Raw genomic sequence first — 24,920 nt, 5'->3', positions numbered from 1 at the left:
TTAGGATAAAACCTCTCAACAAAGTAAGTTTAGAGGGAACATACATCAACATCATAATGGCCGTATATGGGAAAAACCCACAGGTAACCTCATACTTGATAGAAACAGCTTTTCCTCTAAGATCAGGAGCAAGTGAAGGATGTCCAGATGTCCACTCTCACCGTGTTTATTCAACACAGTACTGGATGTGAATACACAGCAATCAGATAAGAAAAAGAAGTAAAAGGTGTCCAAAGTGGCAAGGAAGAAGTAAAACTTCTATTTGCAGAGAGCATGATACTATATAAAGAAAATACTAAAACTGATAATGAATTCAGTGCAGTCACAAGACACAAAGTTAATATATAGAAATCTATTGCATTTCTATATATTAATAATGAAGTAACAGAAAAAGGCATTAAGAAAACAATCCCATTTACAACTGTATCAAAAAGAATAGAATGCTCACGAATAAACTTAACCAAGAAGGTGAAAGACCTGTGGTCTAGAAACTATGAAACACTGATGAAAGAAACTGAAAATGACATAAACAAACGGAAAGACATCCCATGCCCATGGATTGGAAGAACCAGTATTGTGAAAATGTTCACACTACCCAAAGCAATCTACATATTTCATGCAAACTCTATCAAAATACCAACATTTCCCACAGAACTAGAACAAACAACCCTACAAGCTGTATGGGACCACAAAAGACCCTAAATAGCCAAAGCAATCTGGAAGAGGAAGAACAAAGTTGGAGGTAGCACAATCCCAGTTTTCAAGATACAAAACTAGAGTAATCAGAACAGTACTGTACTGGCAGAAAAACAGACACATAGATCAATGGAACAGAACAGTCCAGAAATAAACATGCCTTTATGGCCAATTAATCTATAACAAAGGAAATGAGAATATACAAAGAAGAAAACATAGTCTCTTCAACAGACGGTGTTGGGAAAACTGGACAGCTACATGCAAAAGAGTGAAACTGGAGCACTTTTTTTACACTAGGTACAAAAATAAACTCAAAATTGATTAGTGACTTAAATGTGAGGCCTGAAACCATCAAAGTCCTAGAAGAAAACTTACGTAATAATTTCTTGGGATATCAGCCACAGAAACATTTTTGTATATATGTCTCCTCTGCCAAGAGAAACAAAAGCAAAATTAAGCTCTTGGTACTACACCAAGATAAAAAGCTTTTGCACAGCAAAGGAAACCATTAACAAAACAAAAAGGCAGCCTACTGAATGAGAGAAGATGTTTGCAAATGATCTAACTGACAAGGGGTTAATATCCAAAATATACAAAGAACTTCTATAATTCAACACCAAGAAAAACCCAATCCAGTTAAAAATGGGCAGAAGACATGAACAGACATTTTTCCAAAGAAAACATACAGACAGGTAACAGACACATACAAAGATGCTCAACATCCCTCACCATCAGGGAAATGCAAATCAAAAACCACAATGAGCCACCACTTTACACCTGTGAGATGGCTGAAATCAAAAACGCAAGACAACAAGTGTTGACGAAGATGTGAAGAAAGAGGAACCCTTGTGCACTGTTGATGGGAATGCAAACTGGTACAGCAACTGTGGAAAACAGTATGGAAGTTCCTTAAAAAATTAAAAACAGAATTACCAGATGATCCAGTAATCTCAGCACTGGGTATTTACCCAAAGAAAACAAAACACTAACTTGAAAAGAGATAGGTGCCCCTATGTTTACTGCAGTATTAATTACAACAGCCAAATGATGGAAGCAATCTAAGTGTCCAGTGATAGACAAATGGATAAAGAAGATGTAGTATATTATACACAATGGAATATTACTCAGCCACACACAAAAAAAGAATGAGACCTTGCCATTTACAACATGGATGGATTTGGCAGGCATAATGCTAAGTGAAGTAAGTCAGTCAGAGACAGACAAGTACCAAATAATTTCATTCATATGTGGAATTTAAGAAATAAAACAAACAAAGGAAAAAGAGACAATAAAAACCAGCCTCTTGAACTACTGGGACCTCATCAAGATAAAAAGCTTCTGCATGGCGAAAGAAACAATCAGCAAAACCAAAAGGCAAGCAACGGAATATGAGAAGATATTTCCAAATGACGTATCAGATAAAGAGTTAGTATCCAAAATCTATAAAGAACTTATCAAACTCAACACCCAAAAAAACAAAGAATCCAGTGAAGAAAGGGCAAAAGACACGAACAGACCCTTTTCCAAAGAAGACATCTAGATGGCCAACCTACACAAGAAAAAAATGTTCCATATCACTCATCATCAAGGAAATAAAAATCAAAACCACAATGAGATACCGTCTCACACCTGTCAGAAAGGCTAACACTAACAACTCAGGCAACAACAGATGTTGCCGTGGATGGAGAAAAAGAAACCCTCTTGCACTGCTGGTAGGAATGCAAACTGGTGCAGCCATTCTGGAAAACAGTATGGAGGTTCCTCAAAAAATTAAAAATAAAACTACCCTATGACCCAGCAATTACACTATTAGGTATTTATCTAAAGGATACAGGTGTGCTGTTTCGAAGGGGCAAGTGCACCCCCCATGTTTACAGCAGCACTATCAAAAATAGCCCAAGTATGCAAAGAGCCCCAATGTCCATTGATGGATGAGTGGATAAAGAAGATGTGGTATGTATATATATATATATATATATATATATATATATATACACACACATACATACATACACACAATGGAGTATTACTAGGCAATCAAAAAGAAATCTTGCCATTTGCAACAACATGGATGCAACTAGAGGGTATTATGCTAAGCAAAATTAGTCATTCAGAGAAAGACAAACATCATATGACGTAACTCATATAGATGAACATAACAGAAGGGAAGTAAAAATAATATAAAAACAGGGAGGGGGACAAAACATAATACTCCTAAGTGCAGAGAACAAACTGAGGGTTGCTGGAGGTGTTGGGGGGGATGGGCTAAATGAGCAAGGGGCATTAAGGAGGACACTTGCTGGGATGGGCACTGGGTGTTAACATGTAGGGGATAAATCATTGGATTCTACTCCTGAAATCATTATTGCACCAGAGCTAACTGGATGTAAATGTAACTTGGATGTAAATTAAAAAAGAAAAACACAACAACTAGACTTGTAAATTGCACTATAAGCTAACTAACATGGATGTAAATTTTTAAAAAAAGCAACCAGAGAACCTGGTTTACTGGATCACTATATTGTACACCTATGTGTTAATTATACTTGGCTTTAAAAAAATAAGAAGAGAAGAGAAACGTGTATAAAATACATGCCCTGGCTACCATCACATCTATCCTTAACATGACCCACCCCCCAAGGAGAAGTTAAAAGACAAAGCCTGAATTTGTGAGTAAGTAGGAATTGCAGGTTACACAGCTGCCGAAATTGTTTGGCAGTCTTCACAGTGAGTGGTATTTTGATTTAAAGTAGCATTTAAAGGAGAAGCATGGGAAATGGCAGAGTAGGTGGGTCCTGAGCTCACTTCCCATGGACACATGAAGTGTGTAACTAAATATAGTGAAACTCCCTCTGAAAATGACCTGAAGACTAACAGAACCTCTCCCACAGCTGAAGATAAAAAGAAAGCCACAGGGAGAAGGGAAGGAGGGGTGGGGTGTGGTCAGAAACCCAATCCCAGGCACTGTGATCCCTATCACCCATAAGTGGGAGTGAGATCAAGCCCCACAGTGGGCACCCCCAACCTTGGGGATCTCCAATGGGGACATGAACCCCCATAATCTTTGGCTTTGAAAATCAGTGGGGCAGGAGCCAGAAGGCTATAGGGAACTGAGATTCTATTTTAAAGGGCCAGTGCATTATATCACTTAGTCTAAGACCCAGCACACAAGTAGCAGTTTGGAAAGTGTCTGGGGTATATGTGAAGGAGATTTACTTATTAGGGCATGTGCTGGAAGAGCACAGATCTGTGGGATATTTGTCTATGAATGTAAATACTGGTGGGAGCCAGCTCTGACAGTGTCCATCAGTCTTGCCCCACCAAGTGGGCAGCTTGTTCTGTAGAAGGGTGGGGCCAGCCCTGCCCACCAGCGTACCCACAGAAGTCTTGGCCCAGTCACAACAGCCCACACAGACATCACCCTCGAGTGCATGGTTCTGGTGAGCATCACCTGATTGGATTGTGTCACTGGGCCGTAAGGGATGCCTTCTACACAAAGCCACCACTTTTAAGACCAGGAGATGGAGCCAAGCTACCTAATACATAGAAACAAACACAGAGTCAGACAAAATGAGGAGACAGAGTAATATGTTCCAAATGAAAGAACAACATAAAACCTCAGAAAAAGGACTACATGAAACAGAGATAAGCAATCTACCTGATAAAGAATTCAAAGTAATGGTCATAAAAGATGTTCACTGGATCTGAGAGAAGAATGGATGAACTCAGAACTTCAACAAAGAGACAGAAAATATAAAAAAAAGAACCAGTCAAAGCTGAAAAACAAAATAACAAAACTGAAAAATACACAAGAGGGAATCAGCAGCAGATGAGAACACAGAAGAACAGGTGAGTTATCTGGAAGACAGTGCTGTGGAAATCATCCAAACTGAATAGCAAAAAGAAGAATAGAAAAAAAAAATGAGGTTAGGTTAAGAGACTTCTGGGTCAACAACTATACTGACATTTGCATTATAAATTCCTTGAAGGAGAAGAGAGAAAAAAAGGGCCAGAAAACTTTTTTGAAGAAAAAATAGGTGAAAACTTCTCTAACCTGGAGAAGGAAACAGATAGCCAGGTACAGGAAGGTGGAGAGTTCCAAACAAGATGAACCTAAGGAAGTCCACATAATAACTAAAATGTCAAAACTTAGGGGTGCGTGCATGGCTCAGTCGTTAAGTGTAGGACCTCAGCTCAGGTCATGATCTCATGGTTTGTGGGTTCAATCCCCACATCAGGCTCTGTGCTGACAGCTCAGAGCCTGGAGCCTGTTTCAGATTCTGTCCCTCCCCTGCTCTCACTCTATCTCTCTCTCTCAAAAGTAAGTACACATTTAAAACATGTCAAAAATTAAAGATACAGAGAAAGGCAACTAATTACATATAAAGGAAACACCATGAAGCTATACGCTGATTTCTCAGGAGAAACCTTCACAGAAGGTAGCAGCGTAATATATACAAAGTGGTGAAAGGAAAAAAAAAATCTACAACGAAGAACACTCTACTCAGCACTCAGAATTGAGGGAAATTTATAAAGAGTTGCCCAGGCCAAAAAAAGTCAAAGGAGTGCATCACCACTGAACTGGCCTTACAAGAAATGTTAAAGGAACTTCCTGAAGCAGAAAAGAAAAGGCCTTAACTAGAAGTAAGAAAATTATGAAAGGAAGAAGTTTCACTGGTAAAACAGTTAAAGATAGTAGATCATTCACTTATAAAACTAGTATGAGGGTTGAAAGACAAAGAAGTAAAATCAACTGTATCTACAATAACTACTTAAGGGATTCACAAAATTAAAAAAATGTAAACTATGACATTATATACACAAAAGGGGGAATAAAAATGTAGTACTTTCAGAATGTGTTGGACTTAAGCAAACTGCCAACTTAAAATACTATATACCTAGGATGTTATTTATGAACCTCAAGGTAACCACAAATCAAAAAACCTGTAAAAGACACACAACAAATACAGAGAAAGGAATCCAAGCACAATATCAAAGAAAGTCATCTAATCACAAAGAAAGCAAGAGAAGAGCTATGAGAGGAACTCTGAAAACAACCAGAAAACAAAAAACACCAATAAGTACATACCTTTCATTTTAAATATAAACAGACTAAATGGTCCAGTCAAAAGACACAGGGTTACCTAATGGATACAAAAAAACCCAAGAGCTATCTATGTGCTGCCTGTAAGAGACTCACTTCAGACCTAAAGACATATACAGACTTAAAGTGAAGGGATAGGAGAAGATATTCCATACAAATGGAAGCAAAAAAGCCAAGGTAGCAAATATTTAAAAATTTACAACAGACAAAAACAGACTTTAAAGTAAAGGCTGTAATGAGACAAAGAAGGGCACCGCATAATGTTAAAGCGATCAATCCAAAGAGAGGACATAACAACTGTAAATACCCATGCACCCAACACAAGAGCCCCTATATTTTGCAGATACAGTAAATATTAATGGACTAAAGGGGGAAAATTGTCAGTAATACAATAATAGTAGGGAATTTTAACACCTCACTAACATCAATGAATAGATCATCCAGGCAGAAAATCAGTAAGGAAATCGTGGCTCTGAATGATGCATCAGACCAGACAGACTTAATAGATATATACAGAACATTCCATCCCTCCACCCCCAAATAGCAGAATACACATTTTTCCAAAGAAGACATCCAGATGGCCAACATAGAAAAGAGTCATCAGGGAAATGCAAATCAAAACCACGAGATAACAACTTACACCAGTTCAGGATGGCCACTCTCAAAAAGACAAGAAGTAACAAGTGTTGGGAAGAATGTGGAGAAAAGGGGACCCTCTTTCACTACTGGTGGGAATGCAAACTGGTGCAGCCACTGTGAAAAACAGTATGGAGATTCCTCAAAAAATTAAAAAATAGAACTACCCTATGATGCAGCAATTCCACTTCTGGGTATTTTTCCAAAGAAAGCAAAAACCATCAATTTGAAAAGATATCTGTACCCTTATGTTTATTGCAGCATGACTTACACTAGCCAAATATGGAAGCAACCTAAGTGTCCACGGATAGATGACTGGGTAAAGAAGATGTGACACACACACACACACAGAGGATTATTACTCAGCTATAAAAAAAGAGTATTTTTCTGGGGCGCCTGGATGGCTCAGTCTGTTAAGTGTCCAACTTTGGTTCAGGCGATGATCTTATAGCTTGTGAGTTCAAGCCCCACATCGGGCTCTGTGCTGACAGCTCAGAGCCAGGAGCCTGCTTCCGATTCTGTCTTTCTCTCTCTCTCTTGGCCTCTCCCCTGCTCATGCTCAGTCTCTCTCTGTCTCTCAAAAATAAAACATTAAAAACAAACTACAGAAAGTATTTTTCCTATTTGTGATAGTAGGGATGGACTACGAGGGGTTTATGTGAAGTGAAAGAAGTTGGACAGAGAAAAGCAGATACCAAATGATTTCACTTCTCTATGGAATCTAAAGAACAGAATAAATGAACAAACAAAACAGAAACACTCATAAATCCAAACACACTGGTGGCTGCCAGAAGGGAGATGGGGCGGGGGGATGGTTACAGTAAGTGGAGGTTATTAACAGTACGAATCTCCAGGTACAGAACAAGTCACAGGGATGTACAGTATAGCACAGGGGACACAGTCCGTGATCTCGTAATAACACTGTATGGTGACAGATGGTAACTGCACTTACCTGGGTAACATTTCATAACGTATAGAAGTGTCAAATGACTGTCGAACACCTGAAGCCACTATAATATTGTATGTCAAGTATACTTCAATTAAAAAAAAACAGCATTTCAAATGCAAATGAGGTTCTTGGCTCTGAAATTTGTGTTCGTACAGCGGCAAGCGCGTTTTAAACAAGGGATTCAGTGTGAGGACGACACCCCAGATACAAGCCCACAGACTGTGGCCACTGGTCTCGTTTACTTACCTCTGGAAGGGAGGACGGGGCACCACGTGTCTGCTTGATGGCCTCCTCGTAGCGGGGAGGGTCTTTTGTCTTGGGGACCGGGCTCCCAAACAGGGAGTGCTGGACGACGCACTGCTGGGGTGGAGGGGGCGAACTAGGCTGAGGCAAAAAGAGGAGGGCACATGTCAGGTCTGGGCAGTGAGCTCAGAGGGCGGCTGAGTCACGGCGCTCCTGAACTCAGGAGCCTTCTCACCTCCAGCCTGTGTGGCCGATGGCACCGGGGCACCATCCTGTGAGGGAAGGGTCATCTTTTCCGCGATAACAGCCAAGCTGCCCCTTAACAACCGTCACCACGGTCTTTGGCTATTTTGTCCCATTAATATTGATACTCAGTCCCTCCACGCCCGAAGCACTGGGTTCTGCAATGCTTTAGGGCCCCATGAGCAAGCACTGTTACTGCTGCCCCGTCCGCACAGCACTACCTTGTTGGAAGCGGTAGGTCCATTCTGCAGGGAGGCAAGTGGTGCGCTTCTGGACTGAAGAACACTGGTGGAGGTCTTGTTCACAAAGGGCTGCTGGACCGCTGGAGCAGGTGGTCTCTCATACGGCAGAACTGAATTTGATGCCGAGTTCGTGAAAACCTGTAACGGACAAATATTTTCCATTCAATCTGTTCTTTGGCTCTTCCTACCGAAGAAAACCATGTTTTAGGACGAGGCTCGGCAGACTTGCCCTGTAAGGAGCCACCACGTGTGCAGTTTAGGGTCTGCAGGCCATGGGGTGTCTGTTGGAACTGTTCACCTCTGCCACTCTGGCCCAGAAGCAGTTTGGACAACGCATAAATCAATGGGTGGGGCTGGCTTCCAATAACTTTATCTACAGAAACAGGTGGGGCGCTGGAGGTGGCCCTCAGGCCGTGGTCTGCCGACCCCGATTTTCCAGCATCCGTGGTCCCTTTACTTAGTGGCCTGTCTTTGATGGCGGTGTGGACTGTACCTTCTGGGAAATCAGCGCTTGCTCAGTATGATTTCTGTCTTAGGCAATAGCTGAATTTCTCATATTCCTCACCAGGGTGGTCTCATCTACTTTCACAGCTTTCATGTCCACGATTAAGCTAATAATCCCCAAACCCACCTCTTTTCCACCCTTGCTTCCAAGTGCCAAAGCCACATTTATAACCTTTATTTACAAACATAAATTCAGGACATCTCAAATGTAATATATTCCAAACGAAACTTTCCCCTTTCCTTCCACCACCACCAGCCTTGGAGAAAAAGTAATTCTTGGTTTTCCCTTCATTTATTTTTAAAACTTTGGTAAACGGAGCCATCAGTCTCCTCTGCTGTCTCCCTTCAGTGCTCACACGCCTTACGAATGCCTCCTGAATCAGGCCTCTGTCCTCCGCTGTCCTAATCCAGGTCCTTGCTCCTGATCACGGGAGTACCGTGGCATCCTCTTCACTGTGCCTCCCTCCCTGTCGACCCTCTGCTACAGTTACAGCCTCAGCACACACCTGATGGAGCCCCCACAATCCCTGGCTCCTCTGTCCTTACGGTAAAACCCTCCTCTCTGGCTGGCACAAAAAGCTTCCACCACCCGGCCCCATTTCTGTCGGACCGGAAAGGCCACACAGGCTGCGGCCACACTCAGGTTTTCAGTTTGTTGAAAGTGTCTCCAAATCCTTGCAGGGCCCCATTTAAAATCTGCCCCCTTCTGAGAAGCTGGCCTCCGCTCTGTCAGGGAGTGGTGAGGACTCCCTCCTGTGGAACTAACAAGTGTCTGTTTAGCCCCCATCACGAGCCAAAGGTCTTATGGCCTTTTACAAATGTATGGTCACTGTGTGATTTTGTGATTGTATTTCACAGAGCTGATTTACTCATAAAAATATTTTATGTACTTTATACCACTAGTATTCTGAAAGAGAAAAACTTACCTCTGCGTTTCTATTGTAAACATACATACGTATTTCTTAAGTGGGCAAGTATATGTGTATGTGTGTGTGTGTGTGTGTGTGTGTGTGTGTGTGTGTGTGTGTGTACCCACCCCTTCAAAAGGTACAGCTGCTCTGGGCGAGGAGTTCTGGAAGCATATTCCTCTTTGAAAAAGCTGGAATTAATAATCCCTAATTCTAGTATTGAGACTTAGTGAATAAACCCTTATTTCTCCTGTCTATATCCTATTTTTCTCTCTCTTCTCTTAAAGAAAACTATCTTAACATTGGAATGTTCACTGAGGCGATCACCACCCTAGAATGTTATTGTGAGCCCAAAGTCAGTAATATGCTGCTGTAACTCACTGCATTTCCCAGAGGAGATTCCAGAAGAGAGCACATGATAATGTGACTACTGATGACCTCAGGCGTCAATTTCTGTCTGCTGCTCAAGTGGTCTTAGCCCAGACGGTTCACGCTACCTTGGGGCATGTCTACAGGTACACCTAATTATCCAAGTTCTTTTATGTTGAAGATTAACATTCTGGGACTAATAATTCTCAAGGTTAAAAATAATAAGACCTATTTTTGAGGCCTTACGAGTTTTCTGTCAAGGAGATGTGCACACAGCTCCACCTGCTGGGTAAGAGGGAATTTTTGTAACTTCTGGGCTATTCAACATCACAATTTTTTGGTAGGAACACATGGAGGGGTTACTGAGTCCTAGACCAACACGGTCATCTGAAAGATGAGGAAAATGACACTCAGAGGAAGTAAGTGAATTTTGCATAAGGCCAAACCTGTAGGAAGTGGGGAACCAGAATCCGCACACCTGGGCCCTCTGGCTGTTAGCCCGCAAGATGGCAAACTCTTAAATATATAAAGATCTTATTCAAGGTAGACACTGAAAAAGTATCTTTTTCGACTTCAAATATTTCTTCCCAGGGAACAGCACTTCCCCTTCCCCCACAAGATGATTAATTTGAAAAGAAATTTATTTTAAAACTCAAAAAATCCTACATGAGGATTAAAAACAAACTTTTGAAACTTTTACTTGGAAAAGGGCTTTAACTGTTAAGATGACCGGTCTTTCAGTAAAAAAGAACCCTTTTTCCCTAATAACTGCATAATCTGCAGCCGGATGGCAGGTGGCCTGAGGCCCATCCAGTGGGAGGTGCGTGATACAAAAGAACAAACGGTGCTTCCCACGGAAGAGACTGCTATGAGGACACTTGGAGAATGGCTGAGCAGATGACAGTCACCATCGGCGACGGCCTGTCACTCGTTCGCATTCACCAACCTTTCTAACTTGCTGAGGCTGACTGAGCACATGTGGCGTGAAAGCTTCTTGCTTCTGAGGTACGGTCTGGGCTAAGCCTGAGGACAGGGTGGTGGCTGCTGTCTGCGGCTGAGTCTGAGTCTGGATTCCTGCTTGTGGTGGAGTCTAGGAAGCAAACAAAATATTGATTTAATTATCAAAATCAAACTCAGAATCAAGAGTGTAGGTGTGGGGGCACCTGGATGGTTCGGTCAGAAGAGCATGGGACTCTGGATCTCGGGGTTGTGAGTGGGAGCCGCAAAGTTTGGGTTGAGTTTGGGCGTAGAGGTTACTTAAAAAATACATACATAAACTGAAAAAAAAAAAAAAGAGTTTACATGTGCAACATGCGATCATGTGGGGAACTTATCTGAAATGAAGTGATAAAATACTTACAGACAGATACACACTTCATCGACAACACAGTTTGAACCTTAATTCTAAACCAGAGACCTAACACCAGACCAGTTTTTTTCACGCTCTTATTATTTCTTAAGTGGCTAAGATTTTCATTGGGAAATTTTGAGAAAACGGAAAACTGAAATAAAAACCTATAGTGGCTCTACACACAACAGGCCAGGTGTGACAATAATTTTAACAGCAGCAAGAAAATCTGAGGCCTAACTGCCCAAACAGTATGTGCTCCCTCTGGAGACAGTCAGCTATGTGCTGGGGCACACACGGGCCCAGAATGGAGAATGTCAACTCTAATGGAAGATTTGGATGGAAAAATACATGTTTAGAAAAGCTGTGTCACAGAGTAGACTTTGAATTTCACAGACAGTCTAAAGGTCAAACAGGAGAATTAGAATGCTTGCACATGCCAAGGGCCTCTGGGTCATGCTTCCTAACCTCAGGGGCACAACCCACTGGTCTCTGCCATGAAGAGTATGTAGGTGGGGGGGTGGTGGTCAAAGCTGAGGAGCACTGTCCCAGGTGGTTTCTGTTCACCTGTCACCCACCCACTGTGTGAAAACCTACCAAATGCACTGCATAAAAACAAGGTCAATACACAGGTTATGGAGGAGGCATAAAAGGAGGTTTCATGCTTACCAGTGTTTTATCAACTCCCTCAACACCTTCACTCCTAAGTTTGTGGTCACATTTTCCTCAGATGCCCCACATGCCTCAGGCATCTTGACTTCAATGGTGTCTTTCGAGAATCACGTTTAGGAGGCAGAACACACGAGTGGGCGTAAAAGTAAAGGCCGGGCAGTTAGAAAACCCGGCTCTGTCCTAGAGCAACTTACCCAACGTTTCAAGGCCTCAGTTTCTCTACCTCAAAATGGGTGCCATCACTTAGATCTTCTGGGGGGAAGGGAGAGCTGAAGGGAGTGAGCCATTTAAAATACACGGAGGAGCATGTAACTCTCGATCTCGGGGCCGTGAGTTGGAGCCCCATGCTGGGTGTAGAGATGACTTAAATAAATAAGAAAATAAAGTACGTGATCCTGTGCCTTGCACACAAAAAGCACTCAGCGACACCAGCTATTCTCACGATACTGTAACCGGTATCTCAAAATGTCTGCACGTTCGCTAACGATACCGTGTTCACTAAAGATAAAAGCGATCAAAAGCAGGAAAGCACCGCTTGCTTGTTTTAACTATGTGGAGACAATGCTAGCTATTAACATTTCTGAATTAAATTCCAGGCCCTCGCCCCCCACGCACACATTTTCTGCACCTCTGAGGCCCGGTTGGGGTGCATGTATGAGAAGGCTGGGGCGCTCGCCATAAGGCAAGTTTCTGTTCCATGCAGGCTGTAAGGCAAAGGAGTTAGAAGACACACTTCACACCTGGAGTCTGAGGCTGCCTACTGGGAGTTGCACTGAGGTGACATTGGAGCCCTGGATGGACAGCGGCAGCAGCAGCTGAGCGGTTTGTGTGGTCAGTAAAGCCTGAGGCTGAGCGACAACGGCAGGCGGCGGCTGTCCCTGGGAACTCACGTAAAACTGCGGGACGACGCTCTGCTGCTCGGCCTGGGCCACGGGGACCTCCTGCTTGATCACTACGGCCTTTTTGGCAACCAGGGTCTGGCCGCCCGCCGAGACGGGCTGGCCCACAGGATGGCTGGCCAGCGGGCCAGGCCGCCTGGGGCTGGAGCAGTCGGGCAGCGCGGTCTCGTCCTTGACGGGGGAGCCCACACCGCCATGCTTCGGATCTAACTTGCCGGCCGAGCTGGCCGCGGCGCCGGGCTGGGGTTCCAGCGGCTGCTGCTGCCGCTGCCCTCGCTTTTCAACCTCAAGCTGCATTTTCAGAACTTCCACGAGCTTCTGCTCCTGTTCCAGTTTCCTCTTTAGCTCCTCGATTTGCTTCTCTTTCTCCTGCAGCTTGCGGTCCTTCTCGGCCGCGTCCAGTTCCAGACTCGACAGCGTGCTGCTGGCGGGACTCGGGCTGTCCTCGCTGCCCGTCACTCTCAGCGGCGACGAGCACAGGAACTGCGCGGGAGACATCATGGTCATGATCTCGGTGAACGTGTCTGCCATGCTTGTGTCCTCAGTCCCGAGACTGGACTGCTCGGAGGGGGAAGGCGAGATGGGCAGCGGGGAGCTGACGCTCTCGGCGTGGGCGACGTTGCTGCTTCCGGCAGGCGGCAACTCTGCCTTGAAAGAGGGGCCCGAGCTCGTCACGGAGTTGTGCAGCGTTGTCACCGGCAGTGCCACGGTGACTTCTGGGTTGCTGGCGACGATGGCAGACGCTGGCACCGCCAGGACGCCGCCGGCAGCAACAGCGCTGCTGTTCACTTCCTGGTAGGGCTTCAGGCGTTCGATGAGGTCCGGTTTGGTGCCCGACACCGGAAGACCCCGTAACTTCAGCTCCGTCTTCAGTTCCGACACCTGCAAGTACAAACAAATCATGTCTCTTCTCTCGGTACCGCAACTCCCGACAGATCTACAGGACGCCCAGACGCAAAAGGTGCCTACCGCCTGTCAGCTCCACGTTACCATGTATGGGCAAAGGGGATGGTTTCTCTTCCCGACGCACACACAGCTACGGACCTGTGGCACTGGGAAGGCTGGAGGTAAAGCAAGGGCTTTTAGAGGGTAATTCCTGTTCTGTCTGAGGATTTACAATCAGAAATTGTGACGAAGACAGTCACATTCATTGAGTAATTACCATGTGCCACACACTGATGGAAGTGCTTTATACTTTGTCTTTTCTCTTCTTTTTTTTAAAGCAGACTCCATGCCCAGCGCAGAGCCCAACTCGGGGCTCGAACTCACGACCCTGAGATCAAGACCTGAGGGGAGATCCAGAGCTGAACGCTTAAGTGACTGAGCCACTCAGATGCCCCTATTCTTACAATTAATCTTCACATGAGGTGTGGGTGTTATTATTATTATTCCTAGTGCACAGATGAGGAGATTGGGGCAGTGAAAGGCAGACCGTTATGTCTGACCTACCATGGATAACCAGAAGCTGAGCTGAGGGAGGAAGCCTACGCAGTCTGGCCTCGGAGAGGAGATTCTTGACTGTTAACATTTTCCTGCTTCTCCCAACTCAGCAAGGAGCGGGGAAGAAGAAAATCTCCCTCTGCGGTCACAAGTGTTCTGGTGCCCACACATGGTCTATGCTCAACAAATCAGAGTTATTACTGATCGTCTTCAAAGAAACTTAATGGACGTAAACAGACAGTACCCCTGAAAAGGTTATCTTACTGTTGGTAAAGCTGAAGGTCTATCAAAAACTCACCTACACCTCAGACAAATGTGGCCAATCATTTCTGTTTTTGTGGTAATTACGGGTGAATAAACTTTACTTTGAAGTATTACCTTTAAGTCATCCAGGCTAGAAGGCAGGGGCCCCGGCTTTCTCACGGAAGCAGATGGATTCTGTCTTGGTGTATTAGGCGTGGTGCTGTTCAGAGCTGAATTCCCACTGTTGTTATTTTTGTCACTGAGTGGCCTTCAAAAGGAAAAGAAAATTAGACTTGATAATAAAATCATGTCTGAATTTGATCCTGCTTCTGCTAACGACTTGACTGTTAATGTGTGAAGAGAAAATCATCATGGTCGTGGATTGGAAGACTCAACAGTATAAAGATATCAATCAAATGAGACCCCCCCTGCAAGTTTTGCTTGCTTGCTTGGTAGAAATTCTGAAGGTGATTCTGAGCTATATATGGAAACACAAAGGACCAAGAATGGCCATGGCATCACTGAAGGAAAGCAAAGCTGGAAGAGCCATACCACTTATCAAAACTCATTATAAAGCCAGTTATTAAGATGGTGTGGTGCTGGTACAAGGGCAGAACAACAAATGGAAGAGAACAGAGAATCCAGAAACAGACCCTCACATATAGAGCCTCTTGAGTTATCGCCAAGATGGCACTGAAGTGCACTAGCAAGAGGGTGGTCCTTACAACAAATGGTGCTGGGCCACCCTGGATATTCACACAGATAAAAATAAGGCCCTTAACTGACCCCTACACCTCACACCATCTCAGAAACCTAAACGTGAATTATGAAAGCAGTAAACTTTTAGAAAACTTAGGGTAATATTTCAGGGTGCCTGGGTGGCTCGGTTGGTCGAATGTCTGACTTCAGCTCAGGTTGTGATCTGGTGGTTTGTGGGTTTGAGCCATGCGTCAGGCTCTGCACTGGCTCACTCTCTCCCTCTCTCTCTGCCTCTCCCTGACTTGTGCTCTTTTTCTCTCAAAAAAAAAAAAAAGAAAAGAAAACTTAGGATAATATCTTCATGGCCTTTGGGTAGGGAAAGATTTCTTAAACAGGACACAAAACACACTAAGGGAGACAGCTTTAAGAGTGAAAAGTCAAATCATAGGAGAAGGTACTTGTAATACATATTTCTTTTTTTATTTTATTTAACTTTTCAGTATTTATTTACTTTTGGGAGAGACAGAGTGTGAGCGGGCAAGGAGCAGAAAGAGAAGGAGACACAGAATCTGAAGCAGGCTCCAGGCTCTGAGCTGTTAGCACAGAGCCTGATGTGGGGCTCAAACCACAAACCGCAAGATCATGACCTGGGCCGAACTTGGACACTCAACCGACTGAGCCACCCAGGTGCCCCTCTAATACGTATTTCTGACAAGGCATCATATCTAGAATATACAAAAAATAGTCTCACAAATCAGTAAGAAAAAGACAAAACGCAATGGGAAAATCCTGAACAAGCATATCACAAGAAAATCTATCCCAACGGTCCTTAAACGTGTGAACAAGGGCTTAACACCTCATCAGACACGAGGAAAATGGAAAAAGGCACAACAAAACAGCACTGCACATCCAGCAGAACTGCTGCTATAACGAATAAGACGCCAATACGAAGCACTCGGAACATCGAGAGCGCTCAATCACGGCTGGGAGAAGTGTGAATTGGTACAACCACTTCGCAGAAGTGTTTTATGTTATCTACTAAAGACAAACCTGTGCCTATCCTCTGACCCAATTCCATTCCTCGAGGGACACCTGACAAAAATCTACATACATGAACCAAAACACACAGGTCAGAATGCTTAGTACAGCATTATTCATAACAGTCCCAACCGGAAACAACCCAACTGTCCACCAAGAGGATGATGGGTGGATAAATGATAAAATACTAGACAGGAATAAAAATTAACTACTTCTATCTGCACCAGTAAAGATGCATCTCACGGACACAATGTTGAGCAGAAGAACTCACGTGCGTATGTATACCGTAAGACTGCATTTATATAATGTTCAAAAAAAGGCAAAACTAATCAATGGGAGAGAAGTCAGGTAGTCACTGAGGGGGGATGCCAGGGGGGCTTTTTGGGGTACTGATATTCTATTTCTGGATTTAGGTGGTGGTTATGGAGGTGTGTTTACTTAGCATTGATTTTCAGTTATGATTTATGGACTTCTCTATCACTTAACACTTCATTTAAAAAGGTGATTTAAAAAATGTGTTTTATTTCTGTACTCATGTTCCCAGCAGAACCAGGTCCCCATCTAGCTTCTTCCCCCTAGGATACTCTTGGCAACAATGACATTTCCTCCCCTGGGTGGTTGACACTGTACAGCCAATTCCATTAGAGCCTCACGCTTTATCCTTATAGGAGTCTTGGTGCTGAAGCATGGAGACTCTGACTTCCATGTTCTGAAACAGGGACCTGATGTTGCTTATGGGGAGAGGTCCCTGCTTAGATGAGCTTTGTCCAGTGGGTTTTTGGAAGATTGTGTTTGAAGCCATTTCTGGCCCTGTGAACAGCTAACTCTTGACATTCATCTGGGGTCTTTGAAAACCTGCCTAAATTTTATGGAAGTTAAATACTTTAAGTGTTTGCAACGAAGTTTCTTGAAATTTGGGTGGAATGACAAATATTTTATGTATCATTTATTTCCTTTCTAAAAATCCAGTTTTAAAATCTTCTATTAGAATTATGAAAACATTTTATGTAAATCAGAACTTCTCAGCCTTACTTATTTTCATTACTGTCTCCACAAGGAGACTTTCTACGAATTTTTTTTCCCTAATCGACCTCCCAGTGAAATCTTAATACCCTCAGGGATGTACTGTGTAATCACCTACGTACCGTATATGTGTCTGTGCTCTTTTCAATCACAAGTGCAGCACTCCCCCGAACCAATTTCTGCTCCCTTGTGAACAATAAATTATTCTATTGGTGCGTTTGGTTGAGATTCTATAATGCTTTACTTGTTACTACAATTAACAGTTCAGTGCTTGCTTCAACCTTCAAAATAATGAGAGTAAGTTGGACCTAGATTTTTTTTGTCCAGATCCACAAAGACAGAAAACATGCTGTGGGGGGACCCTGACAAATGTGATGTCTGTGTGGATGAGAAACCTGAAGTCCAGACACCTGAAAGGACCCTCCAGGAGCCCCCGTCAGTGTGTGGCTACAGCCCCATCTCCCAAGGTACCAGGGGCTGTGTTATCAGGTCAAATCTCACTGCTGTGGAGCTACAGACTTCTGCATTCAGCTTCCTGTACTGGAATTTTGGTGAAAAGAAACACCGTTTTAGAAAACAACACCTCCACTGTCAGGACCCGGAAATTAAACAGAAGTGACGTTCAGTCTTTGCGTGGTGCAATAATACACAAAAGTAAGTGACCTTTCCCCCTCTGTGTCCCCGGATCTTTGTGTGTGATGCTCTCCGGGGCTGGGTGGCGTGGCTGCTATGGTGGTGGGGTGTTTGTGGAGGACAGGGGACCGGCAGCCTTAGTGGAAAGACAAAGAACCATTAGAGACCAGATACTCAGCTCCTCAGATGTACTCTTCCCATCTACAAACTGGCCCCACACAGTCAATTTCTTTCATTACAGAAAAGACTGTTTCATAGATACTACAAAAATCCTTTTATGGGATTTTCAGTTGTCCGGGTTTCCTCACCCGGGAGTGCGGTCAGTAACGTCACCTCCTCCTGGAGTTACGGTGAGGGGCACAGGGATGTCAACGTTGAGCACACTGCTGGGTGCATCGTAAGGAGCGCGCACAGGGGAGCCAGTCACCGCTCGTGTCCCTGCTGCCCAATGCCAGAGGAGGGAGGCGGCAGGGGAGGACGCCTCCCTCGGGCCTGGACGGAGCTGCAAAGCGGCGGTGGTCTGCGTCTGATGCGCTTCCAATCCTCTTTGGTCTTCCCTGGTTCCCTTCCAATGTCAACATCTCACTCAGGCCTGCTTGCTCTTAAAATAATAACATGCTACAAAAATTCTTTCTTTCTTCATCTCTGTGCCCTGATGTTTTAGATTTACGTACTTCACAGTAAGGTCCAAAAGACTAATAGGTCTAATCTTCCTCGAGATATCAGGATCTTAAAAGAAAAAAGTGCATTGATAATCACTAGCATATGAGGAGACGGTTCTTAACAGAGGAGCTTTTTAGCGGATCTCACTCCTTGTCTGCTCCTAGGAAACAGGGCTCCCTGTGGTGGAATGCTCAGCATACGTGGAGAATATCCGAGTCGAATTTCCACACACCACACGGATCATGAATTGAGTGGCCTGCTCACTGAGAAAAACTTTCAACTCGAATAAACTTTGCACCTTTTTGTACAGTTTGTCTTGTGAGGCCAATGTAAATGTCCCTTTCTCCTGATAACTGAGGGAAATGAGAGACGAAGTATTTTCATTTTTACCCATGTTTCCTGGAAAATGCATACTGAGGATGGAGATCTAGAAATTTCCTTCTGTACATAATTAAAGTTCACTATGGATGTCTTGCTGTGGATTCAGTCTCAGAAGCTGTCAGAAGTCACTTCCTTCTGTCTCTCTCAACTGGGCTCAGACTTTGGAAACATGTTCCTTCTCCACAGTTGTTGGTCACCAAGACCTTTAACTGTCTTGGAAACATCTCTCATCTGTTCTTTCCTTCCCCTTATCAATGCCCTCATCTTCTCACATCTCCTTTATTGTGAAATGTCTGTCTTGCCTGCTGCCAGACTCCCCTCCGTGACCAGCATCTCACTGTCCTTTCGTGCACTGTGGCGTCACCACTACAGCCCTCTGAATCACCTACCACGTCAAGATTCCAGGCTGCCCGGCTTCAGATTCCTCTGGACAGCGGCTCTACTCAGTTTTGTCTTCTACTTTTCATCCTGTTCCTTATTCAGGCTATTCTCCCCGTCATCCCATCAACAGGCATGGCCCGCTCCTTCCTCTGTTCTAGCACGGGGTGGGTGGGGGTGGGGGGGGTCACTCTCCTTTGCGTGAAAGGGCCCCGCCCAAGTTTCGGGCTCTTTCCCACAGAGGTATCCTGCCTGCTTTCATAAAGCTTTCCTTGACCACTCTGGCTTCTACACTCATCCCCCCGCACCCCGCCCTTTTTAGGCTGTTTATAACAAGACTCTCGCTCCTTACGCTTTTCTCGCGGCGCCTACTACTATGTGGCAAACAACAGGCAGATCTCTCCTGGGCGAGTACTTGTGACCAGGCACCGCTACCATGAAAGGTCAAGGTTCGGAACCTATCTCGGAGGACAAACCCTGGACTCACTGGCACGAGGGCAAGACGCCGCGGGACGGGCTTCGAGGACCAGGCAGTGAGACCGATCGCTGAGCGCAAGCGCCCCACGACATCCACCCCCTAGGAACCAGGGACGTGGCCCGCGCCGCCCCCGGCCCCGTACTTGAGCGGCGCGGGCAGGATGGTCTGGTAGTTGTAGTGCTGCTGCTGCTGGCTCAGGATCTGGAGCTGCAGGAAGAGCTGCTGCTGCTGGAGCAGGCGGGCGTAGTTGGAGTCCATCTGGGGCTCGCTCTTCTCCCCCTTCTGGTCGGGCGGGATGTACTGGTGGTACTTGAGCTTCTTCACCCGAGGCTTGGGATCTTTGCACTTCTTGCCCCGGTGTTTGTCGTTAGGGTTCTTGGGATGGCTTTGCTGTTTTCGAGAGAAAGACAGGAGCATTTTAAGAGGCGCCATCACACGCGGCCTGTTCTACCGTGTGCCTGAATGCTCTGACGGTGACGTCAAAGAGCAAGGTCCCTCAGAAATCGGTGTAGCCGCTTCGGAAAGCAGTCCGCCGAATACGTTGCCAGAGCTACGAAAGCGTGGGTCTACCTCCCTGGGCCGAGCAATCCGGCGCCTGGGGCTCAGCCGGTTGAGCTTCCGACTCTTGATTTCGCCCCAGGTCATGATCTCACGGTTTGTGGGTTCGAGCCCCGCGTCAGACGCTGAGCGGACAGCGCGGGGCCTGTTTGGGACTCTCTGCCTCTCCCTTGCTCACACCTTCTCTCTCAAAATAAATAAACTTAAAAAAAAATCTGGCTCCTAAGAACTTACTTTCTCCTGTTCCTTGTTTTCTTTTTTTTAATTTTTTTTTTTTCAACGTTTATTTATTTTTGGGACAGAGAGAGACAGAGCATGAACAGGGGAGGGGCAGAGAGAGAGGGAGACACAGAATCCGAAACAGGCTCCAGGCTCTGAGCCGTCAGCCCAGAGCCCGACGCGGGGCTCGAACTCAAGGACCGCGAGATCGTGACCTGGCTGAAGTCGGACGCTTAACCGACTGCGCCACCCAGGCGCCCCTCCTTGTTTTCTTACAGTAGGGGAAGGATATACTCCACTGAGCATTTTCTATTCAAGTTCAACAAAGTTACTTTGGGTTTCTTGTTGACACACTTGTATCTATTGTCTCCTAGTGAAAAAGAGGGTGTACACCAAATATACAAATGGGAAAGGATTAGGTATGCTTCCCCCTGTGTCCTGTCTTGCAGTCATTAAAAATATATTCTTTAGAGACTATGTAAAAACAGAAGAGTGCTTCTAATGGAACAAAGCAGACTATAAAGATGTGTGTTTCTAAGGAAAACACAAACACACACAAAAAATACTGCAGTCTCACAATATTCATCAATTGACTGTCATCTGCTTATCGTGTTATCGACAACAGATTTTACTTCTGGTCGTTTCCAAGTGATTGTACCAACGAACGGGGTGTGAGTTAAGGAGGCTGGACTCTAATTGTTATGTAATGATACAAGTGACTCAGCCAATCAGGAAGGCACCTGTTGGTAAGAACCACTGTTCCTCAGACGAAATCTGCTCTGATTTCTTCACTGGCACATTCTCTCAGGAAGGGAGGGCGGGAAACAGCTTTCCTCACAAAAATCCAAAGAACTGTAGTCTCTTTCCCAGTACGTACCTGTCTTCTCCTCTACTAGCAGAGTCCTAGGATCGCCTACCCAGCCTCTGAATGTCACATTCTTAAAGGATGCCTTTTGCCCCAGAATCAAAGCCCTCCTTAAAGAGGCACTCACTAGTGAAGAGGAGAAATTCAGAGGAGAGGAGAGGCAGAGACCTCTTAGGATCCACAGGGAAAGACGCACTGGCATTCAAACAGTCTTTGTGCCATCAGTGGTACGTGTTTGCGGATGTGGGCAGAGGGGTGCGAGCGGGCATTAGCTCAGCTGCTGCTTGCCACACTCTGGAATTTCGGGTTCCAAGAAGAAGTGATGGAAGATGCTGAGATGCACTGATCTGTGCACTGAAGCCACAAACGCTGGGCCACCCTGACAAAGAGAGGCTGGAATAGAAACAGAGCCTTCTCTGCAGGAGGGCTGAGGACCAGGAGAGTGCCAGCGGGTAGCCGGAAGAAGCGAGGAATCCGCCCCAGGTACCTCCCCTGGGAGAGCAGCCCTGTGTTCACCCGGAGGCAGAAAGAAGGCTCCCCAACCCTTCAGGGGGCCTGGGTCGTTCCTGGCCTTGTGACTTCTTCGGGCCTCACTTCCTCATCTGGTAGGTGCAGAGAGGGTCAGCTAGCTCTCTGATGTCCTTTTTTAGTTCTAAAAGTTTGAGATCAGGGTTCTGCTGCTTTTGGCAAAAGCTGTATCGGAACTGTTTAGACTATTCCTCTGTTTATCCCCCCCTTTATTTAGCAGCTCTAAATGGACTTAAAAAAATTTTTTTTAAGCCTACTATATATTAAAATTTTTAATCTTCCTTGGGGCCTATTCTAACTGAATTGTTTCACCAAGTAAAATTTAGGGAACAGTGCCACCAATGTGCAGCTTCTCGGAAGAACAAAACGAGCTTCAGCGGGCCAAATCTGCTAAAGCAAAAAACGCAGCCGCCTGTCTGAAGCCTCTGACCTGTCATGTGATACATCTGGAGTACCAGTGAGCTTGACCTTGTGTATAAACTCCAAAATTACGTTGCCATTAAAGACGTCTGTTCGTGAGGGGTGTGACTCCCAGTGCTGTATCCTACTCTCTATCCTACTCTCCTCCCAGTGTGTCTTTCATGTCAGCAGCCTGGATGGAAGCAGGATTGGGAACCGCCGACAAAATGTACCCTCAAGCCTTTCCGCACGGCTCTGGGAGTTTTCTAGAGACCAAATTTTGTGCAGTTCTTTGGTGACTACAGAGCAACAGGGCATCTGCTGAAGGTGGTGGTTTCCAATATTTTTTTTTTTAATTTTTTTTTAACGTTTATTTATTTTTGCGACAGAGAGAGACAGAGCATGAACGGGGGAGGGTCAGAGAGAGAGGGAGACACAGAATCGGAAACAGGCTCCAGGCTCTGAGCAGTCAGCACAGAGCCCGACGCGGGGCTCGAACTCACGGACCGTGAGATCGTGACCTGAGCCGAAGTCGAACGCTTAACGGACTGAGCCACCCAGGCGCCCCAGTGATTTCCAATATTAAGGCCTGACCTAGTAAGCCTGCCCGTGGGTTTTGTCTTCAAGGCTTCATTCAGGCTGAAAGGCAGGCTAGGAGGTACAGAAACGTGCCTTTGTGTTCCCCGCATGGGCCACAGACGCGCCGCGAGTAAACCAACCTCACACCGGCGTGTGCCAGGAACCCACCTTCACCAGCGACGGGCCAGGCTTTGCTGAGGACACGGTGCTTGTGGGGAGGACAGGAGCGGGGGACCTGGTCAGGGGCTGATCCGGAGCAGGAGTTTTCAAGAATTCAGGAACTGCTGGGGACACTGAAGTAAACTGCTGGAAAAGGAGGAAAGAGAACAAGCGTGTGAACTCGATGGCATAAAATTAGAAAAACCAGAATTATAAGGGAATGACCTCATTTTCTGAACGTCCCCTAGGAAAGAAACAAAAGAAAAATATACTATTGTGTCTGAGACCCAGATGGCAGAATAACAGGCTTTACGTCAACGGACCCAAGTATTTAGTCTTTGCCCCAATGGCAATGAAAAGCAAAAGCTAAATAAGGTAATTCGATTGACTACACCCTAGTAGTGTTTTCTCAGAAATACGGTCAGAACCGCCCTTTTTTTGGCAGAAGCGAAGTCCAAGACTCTTGCAGAAATGATCAGAACGGTACGTGATACTTGTGAGGTTTTCTTGCTGTATAGATCACAGTAATGCCGGCTGATTTAAACGTGGCATTTACTTTCCCTTACGGGCCCGATCAGTCCCCTCCAGCATACCCCAGACCCACGGCCTGGCAGCATTCAGTAAGCAAGCTGCCACTCCCTGGAGGCCCCTCCACACACATGTGCTTTACAGCTCATGTCCCAGGGTCCGAGCCCGACTAGCACTCTCTTTAACCATTTCCCCCATTTCCCACAACAGTTGGGCATCTGAACAATGTATTATTCTAAGACGGCCTTGTTTGACTGAGGGCACTCTCACACCCAAAGCAAGAAGCGAATTTATTACCGAGGTCAAACAAGTAACCACTAAACCTGGGTGTGGTGTCATATACTAACAGAGGAAGCTACCAAAGGCTTTCATAGCTTTTATCAACAGCCTAAGAGCCTATTTCTGCTGACGCTCTAAGTAGATTTTAAGTATTCACTTACTAGGAAGAGGTATTAATTACTATTCTCACAAATCAGTTAAATGTTGCACAGCAATTACTACATGGACTTAACTATTACGAGCCTTAATTTAAGAAAAAAAATCTCTTCCTTTATCACTCTGCTGCCCTGCCCACAACTCTCAAATTCATTACAAGAATCAAAATCAGTTCTTTTGCTGATGTACTTGGGTTTAAGAATAGCAGACTGTATTTTCCTTCCTTAAAATAAATGACCTGAGAACTCAGAGGCTATTCAGCAGCAAGAAATATGAAGCTTGGCACATACTAGTTATTCAATAAATATTTGTTTAATGGGTGAATGGAAATTCCTTGTGGCTTTACTCATGCTGGGTCACACTCTCAAGGCCGGCTGAGACCGTGAGGATGTGTGTGAGTGTGCAATGAACTGTGCGTGCCCATGACGGCTCTCTCCCTAAGCATGGTTTTCCTTTCGCCACTGATTTCCACTTGTAAATAATTATTACTAACAGTGAGGGTTGACAATAAAAAGACGTGACTTTTGAAAGATGGCTATACGGTAACCCCCTTACCCACGGTTTATCTTTCTGCAGTTTCAGTGACCCATGGGCAACTGTGGTCCTGAAGGAGACGATCTGCCTCTGACATAGGGTCACAAGGTCAATGACAGCTTAACGCTACATTGCAGGCCTTTGTCATTCACCTCACTTCATCTCCTCATGGAGGCATTTTTATCATCTCACATCATCAGAAGAAGAAGGGAGTGTAGAATCATGAGATATTTTGAGAGTGGAAGCCCACATTCACATAACTTTTATTACACTTATAACTGTCCTATTTTTACAGTCGTTAATCTCTTACTGTGCCCCTTTATAAAT

The 24,920-nt window shown here is 45.0% G+C and overlaps 1 protein-coding gene across 7 annotated transcripts in view; it reads right to left on the bottom strand.

The window, feature by feature from the left end:
• Positions 1 to 24,920, bottom strand: part of MRTFB (myocardin related transcription factor B) — a 127,672-nt gene that overhangs the window by 18,544 nt on the left and 84,208 nt on the right. For 3 of the 7 annotated variants that reach the window (XM_030300046.1, XM_030300050.2, XM_030300054.1), the window contains 7 exons: positions 23,106 to 23,243; positions 19,932 to 20,179; positions 14,632 to 14,764; positions 12,655 to 13,695; positions 10,841 to 10,984; positions 8,093 to 8,251; positions 7,632 to 7,769 (listed from right to left, as the gene is read on the bottom strand). In XM_030300046.1, the coding sequence (XP_030155906.1) occupies positions 7,632 to 7,769; positions 8,093 to 8,251; positions 10,841 to 10,984; positions 12,655 to 13,695; positions 14,632 to 14,764; positions 19,932 to 20,179; positions 23,106 to 23,243 (2,001 nt within the window). The remainder of the gene's footprint in view (positions 1 to 7,631; positions 7,770 to 8,092; positions 8,252 to 10,840; positions 10,985 to 12,654; positions 13,696 to 14,631; positions 14,765 to 19,931; positions 20,180 to 23,105; positions 23,244 to 24,920) is intronic. The other 4 variants (XM_030300047.1, XM_030300051.2, XM_030300052.1 and 1 more) reach the window with 3 other exon arrangements.

The sequence above is a fragment of the Lynx canadensis genome, chromosome E3 (genome assembly GCF_007474595.2).
Source record: "Lynx canadensis isolate LIC74 chromosome E3, mLynCan4.pri.v2, whole genome shotgun sequence".
In the NCBI taxonomy this organism is placed as follows: domain Eukaryota; kingdom Metazoa; phylum Chordata; class Mammalia; order Carnivora; family Felidae; genus Lynx; species Lynx canadensis.
This window is presented reverse-complemented; position numbering and strand designations above follow the sequence as displayed.